Genomic DNA, 20,020 nt, shown 5'->3' on the forward strand with positions numbered 1-20,020 from the left:
AAGACTCAAAGAATGAAATCTTTCCCTTCTGTAGTCCCTGTTTTATACCAGGTACCTCCAACTAGCATCCATAACTGCAATTATAGTGCCCACTTTTAGCGATCCCCATGTCTCTTAGATTTGGTTGTACGTTAATGCATCCACAGCTGAGCTCTCCTACTGTATGGAAATATGATAAAGCCTCAGCCGCCATGATGTGTACTGTGATGTCCACAAGTGGCCTCACAGAGCCAAGCAACTGCGTATGCAGCATCGGCCACAGAGCATTAGATTGCCACAGTGCTGTGTAACTCTATGGTCACATAGAACTTTGTAAATAAGTTCTCTTTGCGATCTCCATCAATAGCGTACTGCCACACGCAAGGCAGTGTGTCTGTGGAACGTTCATCACTCAACTAGATCTCTGAATCAGACCATGATCCTCTTTATTTTAAAATTTGTTTAAAATGTTATCACTCTTTGTAAAGACAGGATGATGATGATGATGATAGCAATATACTTAGTACAAGCATCAATAGTTCTAGGCACAGCACTTACCAGGGATTTTGATATCGGTGTGTTATTTTATCTTCAGTGGCTTGGCGAAAGTCCCCAATCTGAGGATGTAGAATAAAAATATGGCTCAGCTGTAAACAAACAATAAAATCTATAACATTTACACCAAATGGTAATAATATATTTGCAACCGCATTTCTGGTGCATTTCCATGTGGTTTAGTAAGATATATATATATATATATATATATATATATATATATATATATATATATATTGTATTTAATCAGAGTGCTGTACTCATTAAACAGAGCTATTAAAAGCAAAATAATAAATTGACTGCAGCCAACAAAGCCAGTGCTTATCTCTTACAATATAAACGGCACAACAGAGGTTCTGTATTTTAAAACACACCACTGTTGCACGAACTTTCAAACCTTTTCCCTACATAATGAATGTATAGTATGTGTCTATATATGTAAATCTTTTTAACCTCTTATTTCACCTTGTCTAAACACCACATGCCCCTGAGTTTCAACACAATAAAAGAAAAACAACATGGGACATTTTTACCAGTTTATTAGAGAATAATAAATCTAGTTATACATAAAAAAGGTGTGCATCCAATTGTACAACCGCTTTCTCTTTCTTCTTTTTGTACGTACCACTGGTTGTCTAAGATAGCACCCCCACCCAATAATCAATTCTGAATAGAAGGTGGACCCATAACCTATAATTACTTTTTTTGGGAAAATAAGTAGTGTGCGGACCTACCCCCCTTGCTCTACGACTATATATATATATATATATATATATATATATATATATATATATATATATATATATATATATATATATATATATATATATATATATATAGTAAGATTTAGTAGGATCCCTAATCAGAGAATTTACAGTGGACTGTGAGGGGAGAAAGCCGCTGTGCAGACAGAAAAGACGCACCATTCATAATTGTGAGAGTATTGTGAATGGATTGCTAATCGTTATCCACTTGCAAATCCAAACACAATTCCGGATACCTTGAAGCGTTTTTGCCGTGAGTAGGTCTGAGGCTTCCACTAATCTGGGACTGAGACAGGCTGGAAGTGGCCGGGCTGACGTCACAGACCTTCCTCAAAAACACCTGGGCACATCTGTGTTTTTCAACCTTGTTGAAATTGGCCCTAAGCACCATTTTATTAAATAACATGCTGTAACCCTCATGCAGCGTGATAGTAATTTATATCACAATAGACATTGTGGTGATGACAAACAAAAACAGGTGGTAAATGCGCTAGTAACAATGTATCCAGGTATGCAATGTTATAAAAATACATGGTAATTTAAGATCGACATATAAAAGCATTTCTTACATATAAAAACATTGTGTGCATAGGGTTCCACGGAGGTCATTCAAATGGAGGAGAACGATCATGATATCCACCAACTTGTGCTAGATCAGAGGCTCTCACTTTTGGGGGGTTATTCTCATTTATAGGCTCCCTCTGTGTACGTGCAGGGGAGCGATGTTGAGCATCTGCACATGTGCAGACACTGGGTGCAAACTGCTAGTTCACCATCCCGTTCACACCTAGCAGTGCGGGTGGGGGGTGTGGGGTGGCGGCGAGGAGTCGCGCCCATTTATGCTAAACATCCATTTGCATGCCTGCAAGGGAATGCGGCGTGCAAGGGGGGCGGGCGGCCATAGCTAAGTGCAGGGGCGAATTTAGGGGTCAGGCCGCCATTAGGCACAACATTTTTTGACGCCCCCCCCCTGTGTAATTGAATACACCTATTGTGCACCTTCAGTTAGACAGCCCACTAACCAGAATGTCTCCATCTCCTCCTCCCGCCTGCACAGCGCACCCCCTCCTTTATTCACTTTCTCCAACCAACACAGACCCCCTTGTAGATGCTTCCAATTATGCTCCTCACCTCACACCTTGATTACCGCAATGCCACGCAGGCAGCCTGTCAGTCACCCGCTGGGACACATCATGGAGCTCAGCATGTCTCCTGCTCGCTGCGCTGCTAAACCAGAGGCCCGCCCCGGCTCTGAGTGTGCAGTGCGCGCAGTAATTACTCTGTGCACCCACCCTGAGCGTGGTGAGGCTCCCTCACAGGACACCGTAGGTATCACTGGAGCGGAACACACAGGCAGGTGCTGCTGCTGTCTGGTCTGCGGCAGTACCACTCGTCGGCAGCTGTCAGTGACCCAGCTAAGGTGAGCCGGCTGAGGCGCTCCGATCCAAATACACTTTAACCATGCAGCTGCCGATTCCCGGACAGGGACTGGACTGGGAGTCCGGACGCTGCAGGGGCCATGTGCAAGATCGGGGCCGGCTCTGCGGCTCAAAGTCCGGGTCTATGTCCACGTCCTGCTCCGGGGAGGCAAGGGGCGCAGTGGCTGCCATTCTGTGTGAGCTGCTCCCCCCCAGGTAGGGAGGGAGGTGAGCACTGGGGAGACTGGGGCGAGCTGTTGCGGCAGGTAGGAGGCTCCTTAGTGAGTGGCGCAGCACAGCATCACCGGGCCGGCAGCAGCTATGCAGGCGCACGGGGGCTTATTACAATGTCAGCCTGTTGTGCCGCCCTTAATTGGTGCCGCCCTGAGGCCCGTGCCTCACGGGCCTAGGCACAAATCCGGCCCTGGCTAAGTGTACCTCCGCTTTCTGTAACTCTGGGGCCGGGAGTTGCTGGCTACCTCTGGAGACTGTATGTCTGCAGTGCCGTCTCCTACGCTGTGACGTTATGTGCACTGAATAATTTAGTGGTCACCAATCAGTGGGTGACTCGGGTGCGGCTGCACCCCTTGTGATGCCGCTGCACATGTGTCCTGTTACTGCCTTGCAGCATCTGCTGCTGTGATGCGCATGCATTGTGGGAGCACTATGCTACATGAGGATACAGCCAAGGCTTTCCTAGTAGAGGAGAATGGATTGTGCATACGTCTCGCTGCTTAAAACATAAAAGGCAAATACATATGAAGTGCAATGAGAAAGAACAACAATTGGTTAGAGCCTTAAGGTGCCCAAACATGGTGCGTTTTTACCATGCGATGCGATGCACGCTCCTGTGGGCATCTCGTCGCAGAGTACAAAAAGTATGTGCTGAGCATATTTTTTGTACTGCCCTTGCATCGAATTGAACACAAATCTCATGCAAAACGCATGCATTGCAATGCGATCCAGCCCTTAACGGGTGCGATCATTGCACCGTGTATGGGCACCTTTTGAATCCTGGCTTAATCATTTATCTTGTTTATGAATTATCTGTATGAATGATGCAACCAATAGAAGTTGTTGTCTAATGAGCCTGGATTCCTGTGAGAATATTGCAATGGGCATGTTTGCAGACAACAGTTACTAGTCAGCAACAGTCCTCAGCCTCTGACAGTACTGCATACATATGATATACTAGTCTACATCTGAAACTCCTTGCATAGGGCCTAATTCAGACCTGATCTTTACTATGAGAAGTCGCAGTCGGAGAAAGCCAACCCCAGACAGAGAGAGAAAATGCCCCAAATTGCGACAGAATGGCGAATGGATCCTCCAAATCCATAAGCAATTCCCAGAACATCAAACAGTTTACTGTTGACTAAGTCTGAGGCTTCCACTAATCTGCAACTGAAGTGGTCATCGATGACATCACAGACCCTCCTAGAAAAAACTCCTGCGTCATTACAAACACACACAGAAAACGTCAGGTCTCCTCCCAGAAACACCTGCTTCCTGTCAATCAAACTGCGAGTTCATAGCGATTAGGAATTTTTACACTAACTGTGGCTGTGCATGTAGCATATGGCCCGATACACTGGTGCAATCACTCTATTATCATCCTAATTTCGAAGTCACTGATAAGCGGTCATCTCTGAATCAGGCCAATAGACCCATCAGCCGGCACTTATCAAGGATTCTACTTTGCGTGCCTCAAGCAGAATCCCCGATAAGCAGCTGGAGCAGATCCTTTTATTGTCCGATAACTCATGGGTCTGGAAACTTATCACATGTGTTATCACCCGATAATGGGTCATTGACCACACAGTAAAAATGGGATAGAGTATTATTAGGCTAAAAAGCCAACTTTTACTGTGTGGTAAAGTATTGCATGTTATAGGATACTGCCCTAGTTGTAGTCTAGAAAAAGACACAGGTGCAAACATTACAATAGGTAATAGATCTTTGTGTTGAAACAAGGCTAGAAGGAAAACTTATAGCTGGCAACATTTTAAAGTAATTTCCCTGTATTTTTGTTGATACAGTATATCTAACTGCATCATGCCTGGTACAGTTGCCATGGACACTGATAACCATGATTATATGCTTACTGAACTTTATTATAATTACATTTTTGTTCTATCTAATAGGTCTCTATTCATGTTTAGTAACTTACTTGGAACACAGAATAAAGCATGTACTAAAAATTTCTTGGAATCATGCAATTTGTAAAAAAAATTGGAAGTTAACCAGGGACAAACTTTACCTTTATAACCAGGGATTGTCCTATAAATTAGTGACTGACGATAACTGTAGGAAACAACTGGGCACAGCTATCTGTAAGGACTCAGGAACCGGAAGAAGAGATCACATACAATTTTCCCCCTGACTGGTACATTAAGGGAACATTCATGAAAACCGTTGTGCACTGATTGCAACCAATCACATTCTCTTTTTTTTTTTATAAAGCGGTTTTGAAAATAAACAAAAGGGTTGGTTGGTTGTTCCCCGATGTGTAAAGAGAATTTTTGTCTGAAACGTATTTTGAATGCATAGCTTTAGTTGCCCTTTTGTTTCATACTCAGGGGAAAGAAAAACTTTTAAAAGTTAATTTAATTGTGCAATATATAATATAATATACACCATACAGAAAGAATCTGGGGATTATTGTGTATGAAAGGTGAGTGTTTTCTATAAATTATAGTATTTGGAACAAATGAAAATTTAACCGCTTAGCAATCACGTCAGTTGCAGTTTGATTTACAGGAAGCCAGCGTTCATGGGTGGAATGACAGATGTGCGAGTGAATAGGAGATGCGCATTCTGCCACCTTAAGTATGGGCAAAGTGCCCTGTTATGATGTTTTTCACTTTCCGGAGCTCCCAGCTGCCTGGACCCGCGATGTGCCACCGATGGGTTTGATTGCAAGATATCTGATGTCCTGATGGTGCGACCACAGGGTCCAGGTCTGATGAGCACAGGACTGCTCATTGGACCCAACTGCATGTCACATACAGCCGATTTGGGAAGATTTCACAGCACGATCCATCAGAATTGGACTAAACCGGCCCAACGTATAGGGACCTTAAGTCTAACCTGTCGCAGCCTAGCTTGTGAGACCAAGTAAACTGCACCTCGTGGTGCAGTCCTTGACCTGGCCACTTATGGACAATGTGGGCAAAATGCCCCCTTTACTAAAAACTCCAGCCGCCCCTGCCCCTCCCCACTGTTCTGTGTTATGATTGCAGAACCCATCTTGCCCATGCGCAGAATGCAAACATCGGGAATAATTGCCATCCAACCAGAATTAGCCCCTTAGTTAGTGTGTACTGCCACCATGACTATGCATTTTCCAAGCAAATCTGAAGTATCAGATTATAGTATTTATACTATAACAAATACTGCGCAGCAGGACAAGACATGAAAAAAATAGAATAAATGATTACAGGCAAACTGGCTGGGTCATAGACGTTTTAGTGAGCTCAGCGGCAGAAAGGAAATTGGTTAATAAATTCTGTGTGGTATAAATCATTTTTGGTGTCCTTTAAAATAGAAAAACAATGACAGCCTTCATTTATTCTACTGTCTCTATTCCTCGCAAAAGAACTGGGACCCAGCCCTAAAAGTATTGTTGACCTACAAACAGGAGACCGTTATAAACCAAATTAATAAAATAGGGAATTTGTGTTATTATAGTTATGCTGGTGTTAGAGACATGCAGCCATTTATGAAGAAGAAGAAGAAAAATACTGTAAAGTAAATGGTCAAAATGTGGAATAACACATGGGGTGACGATAGCCCCGTGCTAAGCAAGCTGCTTAAGCACAGATTGATCAGCACACATCGCCGCACACATGTGATGCCCCATGCGATGTGAGCTGAGCGATCTGTGCAGAGCAGTGTATTGCTGATAGGCAATCTGAGCAGGATAGACAGTTCATGCATTGTCTATCTCTGCGGGTGATTGGCAGGACCGTGCATCACCATCACTATACCTCACTATACCCACCAACTGGCCTGATTACAGTGGGACAGTCCCGCTAATTGCAGACTGTCCCTCCCAGGAGTCAGATTGTAACCGTGGGCAGGGAGGGGGGGCAGTTGGAAGTGCCAACAATAACTGCTGATCGTTAAATAGATACCGTTCGCATACCTCCCAACTTTTGATGTGCTGGGGTCGGACACACGCGCGGCGAAGCAGGGGTGTGGTCTTTGAAAAGGGGTGTGGCCCTAAGGCCGCGCCCCCGTTTTTCGCCATTTTGTATTGCTGAATAGACGCTGTGCGCACAGCATCTCTTCTCTTCAGCCTGGGGGGGGGACGACTCCTAATTGCCCCACCCCCCACCGCGGGACAATGGCGGTCCTGGGTGGGATTCTGGAACGTCCCAAAATACCGGGGAGGAGGTATGCCGTGCATACTCGCACACATCTGTACAGAGCAGAGCAGGGAGAAGATGGGGGCTGCCCAGCACTTCAGGGAATGCCCGGCACACCCCCAAATTGACGATAACACCATTGAAGCCCCACCTACTTTTCAGGTCCCGACTTATGGGCTTTTAAAGTTGGGCGGTATGGCTACAAGGTGTATACACGGACAGATCTGTGCTTCATTTCTATGCGATCTAGTCACATTGCTTAGAAATAGGGCTTAAATCACTACATGTGTATGCCTCTTTACAATGTAAATGAATCAGAGAATTGTGCTTGAGACTTGAGGCCTAATACGCATAATGCCAAGAATGATAAGGTCCCAGATAGTATAGACTTTACATGCTAATGATGTATCACTTGTGACCAAAATAAAGCAGCGAAAGGCAATGCGGAGCCATGCTCAGTACACAGTTGGGGAATAGTGAGTGGAACCTATAAAGCTTTAGTGATATCAGAACGATTTATAAATAATCCTTTGATGTAAAGGTCAGTCTGCATAAAATTCTGCTCAGCGCTGTACCATAGAATTAAACAGGCATTGCTGGAAATAATGTGGCTTTATTCTCTCTGAATTTTTCCTCAGTAATTAGAAAACCCATTATGGGCTTCAAGAATAGTTTTTATGAAATCAAAGTTGACCTTTCCCCCCACTGAGAATAGCACTGTGGAAATGCCACAAAGACTAGTCATTAAGAGAGGATTGATGTGCTAGTGCTACTACTGTGAACAGAGCCAATGGTTAAATGTGGCACTGTTCGCAAGGTAACCATGTTACTTTATGCCTCACCAGTCATCAATGGATTTCATAAGATACGTTGTTTTACTTGCACCACAGATTACCAATACAAACAAATGCTGTATAACTTTGAGATCAAACTTTAAGTATATATTTACTATGTACATTAAACATAAGTCCTTGCTATGTAATGCCATTGACAAGTCATGACCTAGAAATGATGAAGGACAAAGAAGTTATGTCTCAATTAAAACAAGTAAACCATGCTTGACAAATTGGTGTCCGCTCTGGTTTGATCATGCTGTATGACAGAGAGGCTTTCCAAATACATAAGTACTTGATCCAATTTACTGAACTGGTGAAGCAGATTAAAGGTTACAAGATCACACTTGTCTGTTCAAAAATGTTATAGCTTGCTGTATGGTTCAATTGATTTTATTGACCACACACACAGGTTGAGCTGTATCAAGCCTCGAAGAGAGCTAAAGTGGAGAAAGATAAGGTGCTAGCCTATTAACTGTCATCTTACAGGCTGTGCTTGCAAAATTACAGAAGCTGATTGGTTGATACTTTATATCTCTCCACTTTATCTCTCTCCAATGCTTGATTCATCTCCTCCTGTGTGTGGTCATTAAAATCAATTAAACCGCTCCTTTCGCATCGCAGACACGGGTTCGAACCTGGCACATTCACATTAAACCTGGGTCGACCATTATACAGAGGTTGACCTGGGTTTGACCCTTCTTATTACCCAGTCGAAATGCCGGGTTGCTCGACCTGGGTTATAAGGTTTGGTGCTTTCACACCTCACCTCAACCTGGATAGACCCGGCAACAACCGGGGTCTGGCCTGGGTTGCTATGGTGATGGGAGAGGGGTATAAGTCACTGTTTTATGTACTTTGTTAGATGCTGCAGAAACCTTTTGCCTCAATATAAATAAAGTATAATAAGTTACAAAATGTGTCATGATGGTATATATTCAATATACTTTCAATAAACTTAAATATTCTCTATTCCCCCCCCCCCCCCCCCCAAAAAATCAATTAAACCATAAGCTACAACATTTTTGAACAGACAAATGTGAACCTTTACTCTGCTTCGACAGTTAGTTTTGCCTAAGAAATGGTCTCTTCTTCAGGTGTGATGTTTAGTATAAATGAGTATATGAATAAACTCAGAGCTCAGTGCTGGTTCGTGATATATAACACAGTTGCTTTAAAAATAGAAAAGTGGTAGTGTAGAGTAGTAGTGCTTAAATCACTGATACACAGGGGAAATCCACAGTGGGCTCCACCTTTTTCCCTTATAGGGCATGGCCAGATTGTATTCCCTGGACCATTGAATGAAAAAGCACAGCCAATAGAAATATTACATTCAGGGCCGGCACCATCACTATTCAGCTCTAGGGCGCCGGCACCTGGAGGGCGGCAGTTCGCCCCTCACCCCCAGCGAACTGTGGAAAAAACTTGCGCCCCGGCATCCCTGCAGTGCTGCTGGACCGGTCAGGGGTGTCCGTGCCGCAGGGGTACCTGCGGCGCCGTCATGTGTATAAAGCTGGCTGCGGCCGGCGGGGTCCCTGTAGTGAATAGAAAATAACTAGCGCTAGTACATCTAGCCTTCTTTTGTGTTACAAAGTCTTTTTGTAACTTTTTTCCAATAAAATGTGTCTTAAATGTAAAATGGTTGATCGGGACACATAAGCAACTTCTGCTAATTAAAATGATACGTTACATGCTTCTATTGTGTGTACAACTACGGTACAGTGTTTTCCTGGCTGAGGTCATGTGATGTCAACAGCCCGTCCCAAGCAGGCAACGATGCACCAGCATCTGCAACTGCTGGTCATGCACCACTAGTCATCCCATATTCCACTCAAATCTTCCTGCTTGCCCTAAAATAGTATCAAATGCACCTCAGGGTTCTCTTTCCACCAAAATGTTTCCATGAGCCATGATCAATGCTCCAGGCATCCACACTCACAACTCTGTCACAGAACCAGTTATTAGCCATTGATAAACTAATTGCCAATAAAAAATTTAAAAATAAGTGGGCTATCCCTTAAATAATGTCACTGGCCAACAGTGGATTTGTACGATTTATAGATACTAGCAATTCCCAATACTGTAGTTGTTGATAGACCGTTGAAATAATTAAATGAATGACCTCATTAGCAAGAGTGCTGACCTCGTTAGCAATTCCCAACTTAAGTCCAGATAGACATATAAGTGACAGTAGGGAGTGATATGTGTGTGCCCATAGGGTCCAGGGTGTGCCCAGCACACCCAAATTCAGATGCTGTCTCCATGCTTATCCGCAAAAATGTTTTGTTAAATTGACCAGATGAATTGACCAGAATGGTCATAGTGACCTCTAAGCAGCTGCATGATGGACATCATGCGGCCGTTTGGGTTTGGGGGCAGGGAAAGGGCAGCAATGTTACTTCAATTTAACATTAAGTATCTGGAAGTCTTGGCTTCATAACACTTCACGTTGGACTGACTGGTATATAATGTATCAAATTTCTCCAGAACACTGAAACAAATGGATTTTGTGATCACAGTAACCTCTATATCAACAGCGATTACAAATATGGAGATCCGGATTGCACACATCGGATGCGATCCACTAACTACCAGAGGCCCCTCCCCTGATTTCTGGACACTGACATAACTGGGTAACGTGAACTCATTGTTACATTAATTGTGCAGTAGCTGCTTAAGTCAATCAGAAGGTTTTCATTTCTATAATTGTTATTTATATCTGTTTATGTTTTTTTGTAATAAGAGAAACCATTATTTGTATACACTGATATGCAGATAATTATTAATTATATATAAATCAAACTATTATCCCTCAACACTAGCACAGTGTCCATTGTTGTTTTTATGTTAAGCATTATGCAATGTACATTCAATATCTTTTGTAGCAGCAGTAGACAGGGCATACTTCCATAACCTTTAGCATAGCCTACATTTACCATAATTCCTTGCCTTTACTAACCTTTGTCTTAAAGATTAGCTGATGCATACCCAAGCCTCTTTAAATGTGCATAAATATTGCAGGACTGATGAATTAAGAAAATGGTTCGCAAGCACCAGATACGGCCTCTTACCAGTGTGGATGAGGGGAAGGATGAGGGGAGGATTTTATGATGATATTGCTGCAAAACCCCTCTATTTCCTTAAAGCAACATAAATGAATTGTTATTGAGGAAACAAGTATAAATGCACCTGATATTCTCAGCCAATCATTACCTTGATCTGGTGACCACTACAAAGTTGATCTCGGTTGAGCATGCTGAATGCAGACACTCCCCAGCCTATGCCTCCTACATAGCAGTCTTTAGGCAGAGGTGCAGGGGTGCCTGGTGCAGCACGACACAAGTAATCCACTTCACTGGTGCTCTCAGCAGAAGCTGTTCCTTCTCCAATGTATCTGGTGCAATCAAAAAGCTTAGCCCTGTAATCTCTCACGTAGTTAGGACCTACAGGAAACAGATATAGCAATATGACCAGAGTGATTTTAGAAATTGTCAACAAAATTTTAAAAAGTATAAATTATTATTTTGTTTCTATAGATCTAGCTCCTATAGAAATGAACTATGCATAGAACAGTCATAAAAAGTAAGAAAATGTTCGGTATGAGGGGTCCAGTGTGTGTGCCCACTTCCCAGGCTTTTGGCTACAATTCCTGTCTCAGGATTGTATTGTAACATCTTTTAAAGTATCTAGGTCATTGTCATGAAAGCAGAGCCTGAGAAGACACCATAGATAAGACACAGGTTTGTTATAACAACAAACGAGCTTGACCGTCTTGACTGTACTGGATCGGACTGTACATGACAGGACAGACTTGAACTGGACTGCTTACAGATTTTTCTCCTAAGGTAGACTCCAGGAGCACAGGTAGAGAATACAGCGCATGCTGAGAGAAATTTTGCACTGGCAACTTTTGAATCTAAGGAGTCTCCTTATATACCCAGTGGCTTAATATGATTGGTTCCCGAAGTCAGCTGAACATAGACCTGTCACCAACTGGTTAGAAGTAAACCACTTGATCTAGAGAAGGTGGCGGTGCCGAATACTACAAACTGAAGTAGAATCCTCTGCTATGCGAATATCCAACGCAACCTGCAGCAGAACCCATCATACCCTCTTTGGATGAACACAAAGGACTGACCAGCTAAGCGGACAGGAACACAGACAACTGATAGGAGGGAGAGAGAAAGAAAGAAATATTATGCTAGGTACACACCAGAACAATTGCCCCAATTTCGACGTCTCTAACGACTGATTGTAAGTAAAAAGAGCAGAATTGTACATGTTTCCAGATTCCGATCCGAAGCGCGTACCCTCTGGTGGTTTGATCGCTTTGGAGATCTTACCTGCTGCACTAAAGATTCATCATCTACATTGGATTGGGTACCGATCGAGTGCAGATTGCGTGCAGATCGTGTACAGATTGTGTGCAGATCATGTACTCCAATCCAATCATGCAACCGTTTGTATGATTTCAGGAAATTGTTTCACGATTGTCGCCCGATTATGGTTGTTCTGGTGTGTATCCTACATTTCAGCGAACAATTGTCCTTCACCCAGTGACGATTCATGATACAATATACACAGCAGAGGCAAAGTTTGTGCCCAATGAATGACGGAGGAGACTTAAACCAGGCCACGTTCTGTCCATTGATTTGTGCTTCGTAGCTGTCACTAGATTTTTTTTTTCAACATTATATTTTTATTTAAAATGTTCACAATAATAATAAGGGGGTAAAGAAAAAGGGGAAAGGAGATTGAGGGAGCAGGCATATATTAATTAGAATAACAATAAAGAAAAAGGAAGGAAGACAAGCAAAATACATCGATTACATTAGACATCAGAGGCCGCAGAAGGAGACTCGTTCAAATCAAAAGTAAAAGTCAGAGACTGTGACAAGGTATGTGTTGGCGAAGCCCCCCTTTCCCTCTGTAACATAGACATGCCAACAGGAGAAGAGAGCACTGTGGAGTAAGAGACACCTTTGGACTCCATTTCAAAATGAAATTGAGTGTTAGAAACTGCTTTGTCAAATTTGGGTATGAAGGAGGATTTCCAGTGTTGGGCAATAGTGGCTCTGGCGGATAATAGAATATGGCCTAAAACATAACGGGCAGACTGGGATACTAAGCTAGGATACCAATGTAATAGAGCCACAGAGGGGTCCGGGAACAATGTAAGACCTAGAACATCAGAGATAAGGGTAAACGCTTTAAACCAAAAAGGCTGTATAATGGAGCAATCCCAAAAAACATGAATAAAAGTACCTTCGTGATTGCAGAGATGCCAGCAAAGTTTAGAGGTAGCAGGCCATATTGTATGTAATTTAGCTGGGGTAAAATACAGAGGTGTGGTACAGGGTCCCGACAGTCGGGATCCCGACAGGTATTTACCCGATGTCGGGATCCCGACTGTCAAAACATCGACAGCCAGGTTCCTGAAGGCCACCTGCTATTCTACCTCGTGGGGGTCCACGATCCCCATAGAGCAGGGCTGGGCAATAGCGGCCCTCCAGATGTTGATGAACTACACATACCAGCATGCCTTGCATCAGTTTTAGCATGGCCACATAGCAAAACTAATGCAAAGCATCCTGGGATGTGTAGTTCATCAACAGCTGGAGGGCCACTATTGCCCAGCCCTGCCATAGAGGGAGAATAGAAGGCGAGTGTAGCGAGCCACCGTGCCGGCAGCGTGGCGAGCGCAGCGAGACAGCAAGGGGCTTTTTTGCGCTCACCATGCTGTCTGAGTCCGGCCAGTCGGGATCCCGAAGTCGGACTAATGACATGTCGGGATCCCAACTGTCGGACCCCTATACCACACCCAAATACAGTCTATGGAGTAATTTAACATGCATTTCAGCATGGCTGGTACATTTAGAGAGGAAAAAGAAGACAGATGTCCCATTGCTTGAGAGTAAAGGTGCGGTGAAGGTCATTTTCCCAATTTAATTGAGCAGGGGACTTAACTAGTAAGTCTGGAGGTGACAATAAGCAATACCAAATGGATATGGCACCACATGAAGAAGCTGTATTTAATCTCTTCAAAATATGGTCGGGGGAAGGGGGGGTGGAAAGAATTGGGAACACTACCTTCAGATTTTAATTGCAAATCAGCCTTGAATCTTGGAGCAGAGTGGCAGATATTGCACAAATAGTTGTACATTTTGTATACACAACTGGTATAACATGAAAGTTGGGAATTTCTATCATTTGTATTTGGCTATGAGTAGAAAATAAATGCTTAGTATACACAAAGCGCAAGGTGTGTTTCGCTTGGCTCAGTCACTGTCACCTAACCTCTGCAAATGTACAATTAATGGTTTCAGTAACATACAATACTATTTGTATCAGGTTACATATCATTCGGTCTCCAGCAAAAGTCTTTGAAGGCTTTTATGTGGATTATTTACTTTTGTGCATGTATAAAAGCAGGTAAATATTAGGTGCTTTTTTTTATTATTTTAAAGCTGCTGCTGTTGCTTGGTTATGCAAAGATATAATTATATCCCATGTATTTATGGGGCAGCATATCTATAAACCAATAGGAATAGAAGAGACTGTCTAATGTACATACTGTAATGTGGGCTCTGGTGCTCTAAGGAGGCAGGTACACAGTCCTCAGTGCTTCCCTGGGGGTACGGTGGTGGTATTTATGGGGGGGGGGGGGGGCTAGTCACACTTCTAGTCTGAGCCTACAGCCTGGTTTAGGCACAAATAATGGCGGAAATAGGGTCAGGGGGTCCTCTAAGCAACTCAGTGTAATGGGCAAAACTAGGGTCTCATATGTATGGCCCTAGTCATACCTAACCTATGAATCATTGAGAGAAGGGAGAAGATAATAGTGTACACAGTGTAGCGAGCGAAGTGTGGATACAAGTTACACTAATAGGAGGTCCATGCCGACAGTTGTCAACATTGACACCAAACAAGTTTGAAAACATCATGTCAACCTTTTATTGGGTCTACCTTTTTCATGTTGACCTTTTAACCCTGTCAACCTATTTCAAGTTGAGCTTTTGGGGTCGACCTTTTGACTGTTTATCTATCTATCTGTCTACCTAATAATCCACACCCTCTTACAACTGATGTTGGGCCAGTATGACTGATATGGGGCGCAGTGTAATGCCCCTGAGGGAAAGCAGTGGTCTACCTGCACTGGTCCGGCAGGAAATAAGAATGCAATAGAGAACATTACACATGTGAGTGCTATTGTTATCTTACTGATCCACCCTTGTAGAACACATAAATGTTACAATATAAAAAGGATAGGGAGGGCCCTAATTGTGAGAAGGCTTATATTTTATTTGGAAGGAGGCACAGTAGAAATAACAGGAAATGGGTATGAAGTTTAACCCGTGGTTTCCATTGGCCACATACATGTGTGTTGGGATTGCAGCATTGCATTGGGTAAGCATAAGAAGCCTCCGATGACTTCTCACACAGTGACACAAGGTTGACCCAAGCAAATGGTCGACATAGACATGGTCAACACAGGAAATGTCGACATGGGGGTTCTGGGGTGTCTGTTGACATGGACATGTATAAGTTTACTCACCATGCTTCAGGCGCGGTCCCTCGCTGTGCTCTACACACTATTATATTCTCCCTCTTTGCCCACTGGGATGGTAAAGTATGGACAAATCGCTTGAAAAAAAAAAAACTAGGATAAATCATGTCAACATTTTCCTTTGTAGACAATGTCTATGTCGACTTTTTGCTTATGTCAACCAAGTGCCATTGTCAACCTAGTGTATGTCAACCCTTTTCACCGTCGACTATTAGTGGTTGACCTCGTGACTGTGGATCTAGACATTGTTGACCTGTTGACCGGATATCGATGGGATAATCAGCTGTGGTTTAGGTGTGGATGCACACATTATTATCTGTAAAATAAACACCAGTGTGTATAAGGTATAAGGGGGCAGATGTATTAAACAGGGTAAAGGGATAATGTGGTGATAAAGCGGTGACAAAGTGGAATGTTTATAATGCACCAACCAATCAGCTGTTTTGAAAAAAAATGACAGTTAGGAGGTGACTGACTGGTGTGATATCACCTTCCACTTTACCGGCTTAATCTGCCCCAATGTGACAGTAATATAAACTCTTTACAAAAAAATCTTTCTTTTCTTGAACATTTTTAATCAATGCATTTAAGGCATTTTGTAATAGACCAAAGCAAATAAAAAATACATTTTTACTATATAAAAATACAACTATTAAGATAAAATTGTTATTTTAACCTGACAAACCATTGCTATGTATATTATTAGTAATTGGACACATTTCCTCCAGTCATGTTGTGTTTATATTTTACCTGTATAAAGCATCCTTTGTCCGCTATCAGAAAGGGGGCGGCCGGAGCCTGGGGTAGGGATCCTGCCATCATGTTTCGGTTGCATGATGTGCCACTTGGAAACCCAATGGCATGAGAGGCTCAGTCACTCTGCATGAATGAGCAAAGCTGCAGCCTGATCAGCCGGCCGTCATTGAGCAGTGTAACAGGATTCTATTCTCCCTGGGCCAAACAGTGTTTCCCCAGCAACAATGTCAGTAGGATACTAGAAAGATCACATTGCTAGTGAGTAAAACTATGAAAGTTCCATCTGTGCTAAATTATACAGTATACACGGTGTAGTAATGTATTTACAAGAATGTAGCCACTGGCACAGGTGCACAGACACAGCTTACACTGTATAGCAACCTGCTGTATGGTTGTACAAAATACAATGACATATTACATTTTACTAAAGCTATAATTACTGTATATAATATCTTAGAAACTGAGGGAAATCATTTTATGTAACTTTTGTAGTTTTTTTTTTTACATTTACAGCTCCACAAAATTCTGTATCACCAATATTATTGTGGGACACATTCAAGGCTTTTCCTAGGGGCACCCTTATGCAGAAGGTTTCTTGTTTGAAGGCCCTCTACAGGAAGCGGAAGGAGGAGTTGGAACAGCCCTGTACTGCTGCTGAACCTATTTATCTGATTGATTAGACACTTCAAAGGCTGCCTGGCTTAGAGCCCAAAATAACTGGACCACCTGCTTGGAGGACAGGGTGAGGAATAAGCTTTTATATGTGTCACACTCTGGGTCGTTTTCGGGCCTACTTGGCAAGGGGAGACCATATTAATAACACCGTAGTTGAATTACCCTGGCGGGTCAAGAATTACACACACTCCGAACATAGCAGCAGGGTGCTGTACCAGCCTCTATGTTGGAAGCATTGATTGTTCTCATTCCTAAGCTAGGTAAAGATCCCACAGTCCCTGAATCCTACGGTCCTATATCATTGATGTCCACAGATGTTAAGATCTTTGCCACCAGGTTAAACCAGGTTATCACTCAAATTATACATCCAGATCAGACTGGGTTCATGCCCCACAAATCCACTTCTATAAACTTACGTAGCCTTTTCACCTAAATGCCTCATGGATACCTACTCTTCATTCATAGTTTCTTTTGATGTTGCTAAGGCGTTTGATTCCATGAAGTGGAACCTTCTTTGGGAGGTAATGGGCTCTATGGTAATAGGTCCTGTATTTATTAAATATGTGAAACTCCTGTATTCTGGCTTGGTGGCAAGGATCTCGATGAATGGTTTTATCTCCACTCCCTTCCCTTAGTACCAGGGTACTAAGCAATGTTGTCACCTCTCCCCCACCCTATTTGCAATTGCAATTTAACCCTTTGCATGCTTCCTTAGGCACCTGATAATCGTGGCCTGATGATGGGTGTTAGGGAAGACAATAAGGTACTTATGTAGTATCTGGACTCCCGATAAAAAAATCGGGTCCATCGCATCGATCGTATGCGATGCGATGGGATTTTTTCATCGGATTCAATGTTAAAATGGAGTCCATTTTAACATAGGATTCTATGGGAAAATAGGCCCATTTCATTTCCCCACTATCCAAGTGGGCATGGAGTTGGATATAAACCTGTGGCGAGCGTAGCGAGCCACTGAGCCCGAAGCGTGGCGAGCGAACGCATGATACTGTTTAAGACATTGCCAGACATTTGCGCCAGACAAACTCGCCCATGTAGCTGGCAAGATTGTGGCGAGCTGTTCCCCGCTGGCACTTGTTCCTCCATTTTGCACAATCCCATAAACGTTCAATAGTTTGGGTGTGTGCCCCACTTTCCGGGTCTACAAAATAAAAGCGGTGATTCACCCTAGCATGTGTGTAACCAGCCGCTTCCAACTCGCTGGTTCGGTATGCCCGCCAGCAGTCTGACATAACAGTGGCTCCGGGTTCAATGTTAGCTACAATAGCTGCCATCAGGGTTGCAGCATCCCTCTGGGCAACTGGCAGCATGAAGCATTGCCCAGTCTCCCTGCAGACCCCACCAAACAACCATTGCTGGGGAAGTATTCGGCCCACATTGGCCTGGCGCCGACAGTTTCGTCCACCTCCACCACTTTCCCTGGTCCGCCAATCCTGCGCTGTGGATGAGCCAGGAGATCCTCCTCACAGGCCTCACGCATAAATGCATTATATGTGACCGCTGTTTTGATTGACAAGTTAAGCTCCTTTTTACAGAAGCTTACCGATGTTAGCTCCTGGCTCCAGCAGTAGATAAACGTAACAATATTGACGAAAGGGAGCCGGCATCCAGGGCTGAACAGCGCAGCACGGAGACTTTTTTTCTTGTTGCACACCTTCACATAACACCGCCACTTCTGCTCGGCTGTATTCAATCTCATGGGATGGCCATTGTCACAGGTGGCTGTGGTGGGCAGAAGGCCATGTTCTTGCAAAAAGAGAATAGCAGCGTCCTCAGTCTGTGGCAGTGTGAACAGCGTTGCACAAGAAAGGGAGTGTTGATCGCACAGGAATACAGGTTTAAGTTCAATTAGACCCCTTAGATAATTAGTCTTAAATGGTTAAATATAGTGAGTAAGGGTGTGCCACCACTGGGCATGGATTATAGAGCAAACAGGAGATTTTTTCAAAGATAGAAAAAACGGAAAGTATGCCTCTTTGTGGTGCACCAAATTAAAGATACATAAGATATAACTTTTATTTATTCTTAGATAAAATTAGGCGAAATAAAAACAAACACATCACATATACAAACAAACACATATAAATATAAAAAGGATAATGAAATCCTCACTACGTGGGACCCCCTGTCCAGGATTGATTACAAATAAATTTTATTGATACATATAAGGTTGCTTTGATCAGTGTGTTTTAACAGTAGTAACACTTTATTAATAATGCGACCTAGAGGTGAGAATCCCTTGATTAGTGAAAAAGGGAATATTAATTTAATAGTAAGGCTGTGCTGTCTCCCGCGATATCCAGAGAGATATGACTTCGTGCATTTATAGATAATTAGCACACATGTTTCTCTGGAGTGTACTCCTAAGATTTAGCATGCATATGAGACCCAGATTGGCGGCTTTCAAATTTTGTGCCGTGGTTGATATATATACACTGGTTGGTAATTTCTCAGTAGGTCAGTCAGGTTCTCCTGGGCATATTGTGCAAAATCACAAATTGCTCTCTATATAGTGGAGTAGTCTGACAGTCAACACATAACATTTTTAATGCGCAGATAGTTTGGTTAATTAGCACATATATATACTGAATAGGTGCACCTTAAATTAGTGTGCATCAATTTTGAAGTGAGACCAATCTGAGAGCAGGATATACCTGCTAAAATTATTTACAAAAATAGATGGCACTAGAAAAAGTTACCGCGCTCACCACATATAATGAGTGGTTTTTCTTAGGTCAATGCAGCAATGATGTCAGTGAATAATCTCATATGGTTTGCAAATCGCCTCATGTGTAGAGGGGCAACACCGTTTACTATACTTTTAAGCTAACGGGCAGCACGCTATTAGGGCAACAGGGTGCCGTATAATAAGTCAGCTCAATTAGGGACTAGAAATACGTGGTGCAGCCGGCATGTAACACGCGTCTATGCCTAATGAACCCGCGAATGCGGGGAGCCACTCACTTAGTCGCTGTAAAGAAATTTTTTATTAATTACAGATCAAAATGCATTGTATGTGGGGAAGGGGATCAGGGGGTGAAGCCACGAAGTGTACGGTCGGCGTACGCTTCGCCAAGGAGCTTCG

At 43.1% G+C, this 20,020-nt stretch overlaps 1 protein-coding gene across 2 annotated transcripts in view; it reads right to left on the reverse strand.

Moving 5' to 3' along the window:
- SPMIP2 (sperm microtubule inner protein 2) overlaps positions 1-20,020 on the reverse strand; it is a 62,994-nt gene that overhangs the window by 8,095 nt on the left and 34,879 nt on the right. For both annotated transcript variants that reach the window (XM_083157017.1, XM_083157007.1), the window contains exons 2-3: positions 11,133-11,362; positions 538-596 (exon numbers count right to left, since the gene is read on the reverse strand). In XM_083157017.1, the coding sequence (XP_083013143.1) occupies positions 538-596; positions 11,133-11,174 (101 nt within the window). In that variant the 5' untranslated portion in view covers positions 11,175-11,362. The remainder of the gene's footprint in view (positions 1-537; positions 597-11,132; positions 11,363-20,020) is intronic.

This window comes from Crinia signifera, chromosome 1 (genome assembly GCF_055691185.1).
Source record: "Crinia signifera chromosome 1, ASM5569118v1, whole genome shotgun sequence".
NCBI lineage: Eukaryota > Metazoa > Chordata > Amphibia > Anura > Myobatrachidae > Crinia > Crinia signifera.